This window comes from Solanum dulcamara, chromosome 7 (assembly GCF_947179165.1).
Source record: "Solanum dulcamara chromosome 7, daSolDulc1.2, whole genome shotgun sequence".
Lineage (NCBI taxonomy): Eukaryota > Viridiplantae > Streptophyta > Magnoliopsida > Solanales > Solanaceae > Solanum > Solanum dulcamara.
Genome location: NC_077243.1, coordinates 20,012,846 through 20,021,930, shown reverse-complemented (window position 1 = coordinate 20,021,930; position 9,085 = coordinate 20,012,846). Strand labels below are relative to the sequence as shown.

Genomic DNA, 9,085 nt, shown 5'->3' with positions numbered 1-9,085 from the left:
GTCCATCATCGCTTTGCATTTTTGGCTCCCCTGTTAGTTAATTCTATAACACACTCGTGTGTTACTGTACAACTCTTAACTGAACTAGTCGTCATAAAATAAGTTAAAAGTTTATTCAATTTTATGTTTATTTTATTATTATATATAGAAAGTTGAACATTTATGTTAAACCGCCTAAAAATAAAATAAAAATGTTCCGCCCCTAAAATCTTAGTTGAAACAAAAATAGAATTCCACTGTATATAATGTTGTAGGCCGGTTAAAGTTTAGAAAGAAACAAGCTATGTTGAGACAAAAATCTCCTCCGATGGGTCCTTATATAAACCCCATCACTTGTTAGCCTTTAAATGTGCACAAAAACTTCTTCCTCGTTAAAACTCTATCTATTGTCTCTTTGCTTTTCTTTCTTTGGAAAAAAAAAAGAAGAAGAAAATGTGCAAGCCGACAAGTCCACCATTCACCTGCAAATGCGAGGCATACGGAGAAACAAATTTCCTCTCCATTAAAGTCCCTGAAGAAGCCGACATGTCTACCCCTTTGATACCCAAAAGCCAAACACAGATTAATTATGAGGATACTTATCCCCACATAACCAACAACGAAATAGCTTGTACACATCTTTCCCTTGTTATCAATGAAGCTAAATCCATTGGTAATATCGCTTTTCCCATGATTCTCACTGGCCTTTTGCTTTACTCTCGCTCTATGATCTCTATGCTTTTTCTTGGTCGCCTTGGTGGCCTGGCTCTCGCTGGTGGATCTCTTGCGATTGGGTTCGCTAACATTACTGGATACTCAATTCTATCTGGTTTAGCTATGGGGATGGAACCCATTTGCGGGCAAGCTTTTGGAGCCCAGAAGTATAATCTTCTTGGGCTTACCTTACAGAGAACTGTTCTTTTGCTATTATTAATTTCATTCCCAATTGCTCTGTTTTGGGTTAATATGAAGACCATTCTGCTCTATTGCGGCCAAGATGAAGATATTGCTATTGAGGCCCAATCTTATTTGTTCTATGCTCTTCCTGATTTATTCGCCCAATCTTTACTTCATCCCTTACGAATTTACCTCAGAACTCAATCGATTACTCTGCCTCTGACTTGTTGCGCTATTTTCGCCATTCTTCTGCATATACCCATAAATTTTCTTCTTGTTATTAAGCTTAATTTGGGGGTTAGAGGTGTTGCTTTGAGTGGGGTTTGGACTAATTTTAATCTAGTAGCTTCGTTAATTGTATATATTCTTGTTTCTGGTGTATACAAAAAGACTTGGGAGAATTTGTCGACGGAGTGTCTCAAAGGATGGAAATCGCTAGTGAATTTAGCGATCCCAAGCTGCATTTCAGTCTGTTTGGAATGGTGGTGGTATGAGATTATGATTTTGTTATGTGGCCTTTTGATCAACCCGAAAGCAACGGTTGCTTCGATGGGCATTTTGATTCAGACGACTTCTTTGATTTACATATTCCCATCTTCGCTTAGTTTCAGTGTATCGACGAGGGTGGGGAATGAGCTCGGAGCAAGGAGACCGGGTAAAGCGAAGATTGCTGCCATTGTAGGCCTTGCTGGCAGCTTCATTTTGGGGCTTACAGCTCTGTTTTTCGCTGTGACGGTGAGGAACGTTTGGGCCAAGATGTTCACTAATGACAAAGAGATATTGGCGTTAACATCACTTGTTTTGCCAATAATTGGGCTTTGTGAATTGGGAAACTGTCCACAAACAACTGGCTGTGGGGTTTTGAGAGGAACAGCGAGGCCTAAAGTTGGGGCAAATATAAATTTAGGATGCTTTTATATCGTTGGAATGCCAGTAGCAGTGGGGCTAAGTTTTTATGTTGGCTTTGATTTTCAAGGGTTGTGGCTCGGATTATTGGCCGCACAAGCTTCTTGTATGGTGACTATGTTGCTTGTTCTGCTTCATACAGATTGGGATTTTGAAGCACTCAGAGCTAAAGAACTAACAGGAACTACAATTCTTCATCAAACCAAAGAAATTCAAGAAAATACTAGTACTAGTAGTAGTAATAAGCAACTCAATGAAAAAATTTTATGTTAACAATTTTAATCTTTAATTTTTCCTCCAATTAAATTATGTTCTGTATAGAGGGGAGGGGGCAGGGGGTTTCATTGATAGTTTAAAAAAATATTTCAAAACTAAGGCTGAAAATGAAGCAGTCTCTTTTGGTAATTCTAGTGAGGTATAAAGTGGGAATATCAGAGGAAATGACAAAGAGATTGTAGCTGGAAAAACCAGCCAGAAGAAAAGGTGCAGTTTGTACTCTACCTTAGGAACATATGCTAAGGAAACTACTACTACATCAAATTCTGTTTATTTGCTGATTGTACCATCACATGTTCCCTCTTTTTTTTTTTTTACTTACTTGCATAGAGTAGTAACAAATTAAATAACGTAAAAACAAGAAAAAATTGAATAATTCATGGTGTGTTCTGCATGCATGGACTAGCTAGGATAAGATTTATTCAATTATTATATAATTTTAAAAAAAAACCTAGGTGGCCAAAAACATCATACAAAGGGAACTAAGGGAGTTGTACAAACTTGATTACCACCAATCATAATACATATTTACTATATATCTATTTTCTCAAATTTCTAATATTGTATAAGTTACATGTACAAATAAATTATATGGTGTACAATTGCAGTGTAAAATTCAGAATCACCTACATAAAGTTGGAATGAAATTCTGATTCCGTATAAATTAAAATCGTATGACTAAAATGGGTAGATTAGCTTGAGGTGGGTAAAGCAGAAGCCGCAAATACTGTTTAAAAGAGAATATGATACTTTGATAAGACTGGATGGATGTGTTTGTTTTTTCAGGTACAGAGGAGTTTAATGAATTTCAAAATAAACAGAAACAGAAACAGGGGAGCATGGGACACATGGGAGACACATTATAATTTGGTGATTGAAAATACGCCTATAATTATGTATGCAAGTTGCAACATAATAATATATGCGCCAATGCTGCTGCAGCTGGTCAACATCTTCAATATCCTTTTTTTCACTCACTTTGATAAAGATTTATATCTTGTTCTTGTCAACTTAATATATATTTCTGCTTGGTTTGTTGGGGGTGGGGGTGGGGGTGGAGGGGTCTTTCTCAAATACATAGCTTGTACACAGCATAAGATTTAGTTACTTATATGTATGGATAAAGATTTATTTTTACATTGTTAGAGGTGCTTTATTCGGTTATAATTGATAATATGTACTCCTTCTGCTTTAAATATCAAATTTCTCCTTAATTTTGAACAATAGATATTATCCCCACACACACAAAACTCAACCCCCCATCTTAGGCAATATCTATTTTATCATTGATAATTTCATTGCTCAATTTATATGATACCTTTTTATGTTATATCTAAAAAAATAAATAACCTAGGTATCTTTTTATCACATTTATTTCTATTAATTACTTTTTGTGTTACTTTCCATAAATATGTTAATAATATTATCACTCTTTGTTAATTTCACCTGTGGAAAAAGATATTGAAGTTTTAATTACTATTAATTAATAAATTATTTTTTCTTATTCTGCTCATGCATTTCATTATAAAATGTTACTTATATACTCAAATAATATTTCTAAAAAAAAATTCATCTTCGAAATAATATTTATTTTTCTATAGATAAATTTAAAAACAAAAAAGAGAATATCATGATTTTTAAAAAGTAAAATAAAAAGACAAAAGTTAATAATATAAGGATAAAATAGATAGTTTAAAATGTTAAATTGACATATGAGGGGGAGAATGTCTATTTTTATAAAGTTGAAAAGGAGATTCATTTTTTAAAATCAAACTAGAAGTGTAGATGATCTCAAAATAAAAAGATATTATATAGATAAAAGATTGAGAATATCAACGATAAAATAGACAATTCATAAGATGTTTTTTCTTCACCTCCACAATTAGTGAAGACTCAGACCCATTTTGAACAAGATGTCTCTCTCATCAGAGTCCACAAAAAGAACTTGCAAATGTGCAAGTCTATGCACTTCTTTAGCCAACTCTTTTTTTTTTTTTAATATGAGCAGTAGACAACCTGCTAAAAGCATCAACAATAATATTAGCTTTACCTTAATGGTAGAGAATATCCATGTCATAATCCTTGAGCAAATTAAGCCACCTCCTCTGAGGATATAGTGTACATTGAAGGATAAAAATGATATAATCAATATGGAATGTCACTTAAAATATATTTTTTTTACTTTTAGAAATTATTTTTCTTATTTTTAAAAAAACTTATTTCTTTAATATTGATTAATTAAATATAAAAAAAATTTCCTTCGTAGCGAATGCACCCTTAAACGAGTTTCATCAGTATTGCACTAGAATATATCTACGTACATGTAGCCATGTACTATCATTTGACCTTTATTTTCCCCAATATCATATGCTGATGTAATAATATATTATATGATTGACCCCACATAGAGTCAGAACACTCTGCCATTAGCAAGTGGATAATTAATTAATTAAATTATAAGGTCAGAGATAGATACAGGAATCATGCAACTTATTCACTTCTTAATTAATTAACACCTAATTACTTTTCTCAAATGATATTATTAGGGAAAACAAACCTGCAGAACTACGTACCTCTAAATTAAAATGGCAAACGTGATGAGAGTATATATTAAACAAATAATTAAATAAGAGTGAACGTATCTTAGCTTCTTTAATTCCATGCAGGAGAATCAGAATCCACCAAATTTAACTTATAAAATGTTTAATAAACGATAGTATTAATTTAGCCTTAAGCCTATACCAAAAGGTGAGATTCCTTTAAGGTTCCAAAGAATGAAGAAAAAAATATATTTACTAATGTAAGTTAATCACATTACATTAAACTCTAATCACTTAATTATTGGACTTTAATATAGGATTAAAAATTTATTTTCATTAAAATAATTATAGTTAGCATAAAAAAACAAGAGATTATAATTAATATACCTGTCACAAGATTCATGCATTGTTGAGTTGTCCTATGTATAAACTTACATGCATAAACACGCTTTCTTCGAGTAGACGTAGTTGAAAATAGACACTAGGGAGTAACTGTACAAACAAAAAAAATAAAAAATAATAATAGCTTTAATTAATTTGCAACAAATAAATATATTCATAAAATACAACAATCAATAATCATGCTTATTTAAGGGATAACATTAAATATAATTAAAGGGACCTGAATTGTTTTCTAAGGTAAGACCTAGTTCTCTCTGGATCATCAATATTAATTCCCCCTACAAAATATTCAAATGTTTTAAAAATCCACACAAGTCTCGCTTTCTTTAAGGCAATAAATATTATAATTTTTTTGCTTATTACTTTATATATATTAAATAAAAATTTTAACACAAAAAATATATGTGTTTGACCTTATCCCGAATACATATATAAATATAACGATGGCTCCGCCCCTAAATAAATATATTTATAACAACTCATGCCTAGTTGTGAAAGATTAAGTCAACAAAATGTTGTATATATTTATATATATGCTAGACTAGAATTACGAAACATAAGAATTAATATAGCCAAAAATAGATGTTAAATCAACATTAGGAAATTGCAACTCTAGGGATAACGAAAAAGAAAGATGAAATTTTAGAGGATCTGATGATACGTATAGGACCGCCCAAGAACATAATTAATTAATCAAGAGGCCTTACAAGTTTTGGCATTTTCAAGTAATTTAATATTAGTGAAGAGATAAGGAGACAAGCTGGCTAGATCAATACATTAGGTGCTTAATTTAGAGGGGGAAAATATTATTATTATTATCATTATTATTGTTATTATTATTATTATTATTATTATCTCAGCAACCTTCAAGAACAGGACTGAATTATGATTATCCTTACCATGATATATACTACTAATAAATTATAATTATTCTCCTAATCATTTTTATGACCCTTGGCTCTTCAAGGTTTTTGCGACCCTTTGCTAATTACAATTACACTTTGCCTAATCATCCTTTTTAATGAAATACCGGGTGAATATGAAACATAAAAAGTATATATCAATATTTCATTATATTCATATAGTAAATTGGATTTCAAAATAAAGACAATTAATTTATTAGAGAACACTAAAGAATTCACGCCCCCGCCACCCCCACCCCCACAAAATTTTGTCCCTTAGTGAGAACCTTGGCATTTTATTCTAGCGTGAAAAACTTACGTTTTTATTGGGATATTTTTGCAAAAGATATGACGTTAATTAAAAGCATTTGCCCCACAAGCACAATTATATTAATTTAGCCTAATCTTGGTAAGCCCCTCTTTTGCCAAAAAAAAAAAAGACCAAAAAAAAAGAGAAGATAATGGTATAATTGTGGCTTCAAGATATATAACAATAAAAATAAATTTAATGTAATTTTACGAATATGGTCTGCGAAGGCGATAGAATGAATAAATATGGAGGTTTTATAATTGTGGCATCGTTGCATTCGAAATATCATGTAATAATAACAACATATTCAATGTAATTTTATAAGTAAAGTCTGAGAAAGATAAAAATATATGCATATTTTAATCTATCTTTTATTAGGTAAATAAATTATTTTTATCAATTCAAAAGAAGTTTGAAATATCAAGATATATATATAGAGAGAGACAAATACTAGGACTACTTTCTTGCCTATAAAGGAAAGAATGCAGAAGAGAGAGATAGGAAATTCATATATATATATATATATGAGAGAGAAAAGACTCAAATATTTCATTAAACTTTGAGAAAAAGGCTCATCTATGTCATCCGTTAAAAGTTTGCTTCATTTATGTCATTTCCGTTTGAGAAAAGACTCATCCATGCCATTATTTGTAAATTAAAAATATTTTCTGTTTTGCAAAATTATTTTGTACACGTGGTCAATTATGATTCGACTACATCATTAACTAAATTATTATTTAAAATGGAAAAGGTTCAAATATGTTATTGAACTTTGAGAAAAGACTCATCTATGTCATTCGTTAAAAGTTTGACTCATTTATGTTATTTTAATTAACAAATAATGACATGAATGAGTCTTTTCTCAAACGAAAATGACATAAATGAGCAAACTTTTAACGAATGGCATATATGAGCCTTTTTTCAAAGTTCGACGGCATATTTGAGCTTTTTCCCTATATACAATAGAAGTAAGAAATCGCAAAGTAAATTTACGTGGCAATTAATTGAACTTTTCCAAAGACTCGAATATTTTTTTTTACTGCAAACTCAAATTTTGGAAATTGTCACATATATATTATACACCCAAGTACATAGAAAAGAATAACATAGAGAAGATTTATCTCGAATTAGCCATACATATATATAACTAGACTTCCTTCTCTCCCTGACTTATCCTGAAAGGGAATGATTTCAAAAACTCGAATATTTATTTAATTGCAAATTCATTTTTTGAAAATTGTCACACACACATGATACACCTAATAATTTTAGAAAAGAATAACATGTAGAAGACTTATCTCGAATTAGCTGTACATATATATTACTCGATTGCCTTCGATCTTTCTGATTGATCCTGAAACAGAATGAATGATAAAAATAGCATGTTGTTAACGGAAAGTTCTGAAATTCCTGATAAAATTACTCTAGCCAGGATAAAAATGGCTAAGTAAAAAAAGTTACAATAAGTTGCTCAAGAAGACACTTAGCTTTAATTTAGAGTAGTAGTAATATGTTTGTGTGAGCATTGATCGATCAACAAGTGTTCAAATTAGTAGTGGCTTAATCTCCGTATTTGAATAGGAACAATGCAAGTGATTTTGATTTTTGATATAAGAGAAAGGACACAAAATAAGTTGTCATATTGCTTCAAATTAAAATACCCCTTTCATATGAAAATTTAATTCCAAGTTCATTTTTTGGGGTTAATATTTCCTTCTCTCGTTCTTTAGTGAAACAAAAAGACAATTTGAATATTAAGGAACCTAGTGGATATTAATAATTAAAATAAAACTCAGTGCCATAAATGGACAGATTAGATCTATTTATCTATATAAGCTAGGAATCTACAATTTTATAACTCCCCGTCTATGTTAACTTGTTCATGTTTGACTTAACATATTTAAAAAATAATAAATAAAACAGTAATTTTATTATATTATTCGTAATTATTATAAGTCAACTCTCTCAATGAGAAATGATTAAAAATAAGCAAGTACTTAATAAGAATAAAATAAATATAAAATGATAAATTATTTTTTGATTTTTAAAATTGGACTAAGTAAAAGTGGTTAGTGGACGTATGAAGTATATATCTTTTTCTTTTTTAAAGGTCAAGGACTAAGGGAGTATCAACATTTTATCTTGGATCCAGTCTGGATTTATAAAATTGTTGACCCCAATGGACTCATTGATCAAATATGTGGGTCAAACATATTGAAATCTAGCAATTTGCAAGAGTTAGAATTTTTAAGAGCGGAGAGTTAGATGAACTGGATATAATTTTATTTTTTTTAAAAAAAAATATTTTTTAGGAAGGAATGAGGGGAGAGGATGAAATATAACTTTTTTAAAAATATTTTATAAAAGAAAATTTTTAAAAAAGGATGGGGATTGTGGGGGGGGGGGGAGGGGGGAGGGGGAGGTGGTGGAGTGCGTGAGTAAAATATTTTAATTTTTTTTAAAAAAAATAATTTCATTTTTTAAAAAGTAATTTCTTTTTTTGGGATAAAAATTATTTAATCTTTAGTTTTTAACTAATAGTAATAGTTTATCTAATTTTTGTCATGGTAGAATATTTTATTCATGTTGAATGCTATGTGGCAAGATTTTAAAAAAAAATTAGAGAGAGTGTGTTACACGCACCACTGATGTATGCTTTTCAAACTAATAAGTAATAGTTTAGGTATGAGACTCACATTTTCAATAGTTTAGGTATGAAATAAAAAAAGAAAATAATTTAGGTATGTTTTTGATACTTTAATCTAATTATAATAAGTCAACTCACTCAATGAGAAATGATTAGAAATAACTAAGTACTTAATAATAAGAATAAAATAGATACAAAATGATAAATTATTTCTTAATTTTTTAAA

The 9,085-nt window shown here is 30.1% G+C and overlaps 1 protein-coding gene across 1 annotated transcript; it reads left to right on the top strand.

Moving 5' to 3' along the window:
• Nucleotides 1-338: 338 nt before the first annotated feature.
• Nucleotides 339-2,347, top strand: LOC129896894 (protein DETOXIFICATION 49). The gene has a single exon (XM_055972880.1). The coding sequence runs from the start codon at nucleotides 433-435 to the stop codon at nucleotides 2,053-2,055; it is 1,623 nt and encodes a 540-aa protein (XP_055828855.1). The 5' UTR covers nucleotides 339-432; the 3' UTR covers nucleotides 2,056-2,347.
• The last annotated feature ends 6,738 nt before the right edge of the window (nucleotides 2,348-9,085 follow it).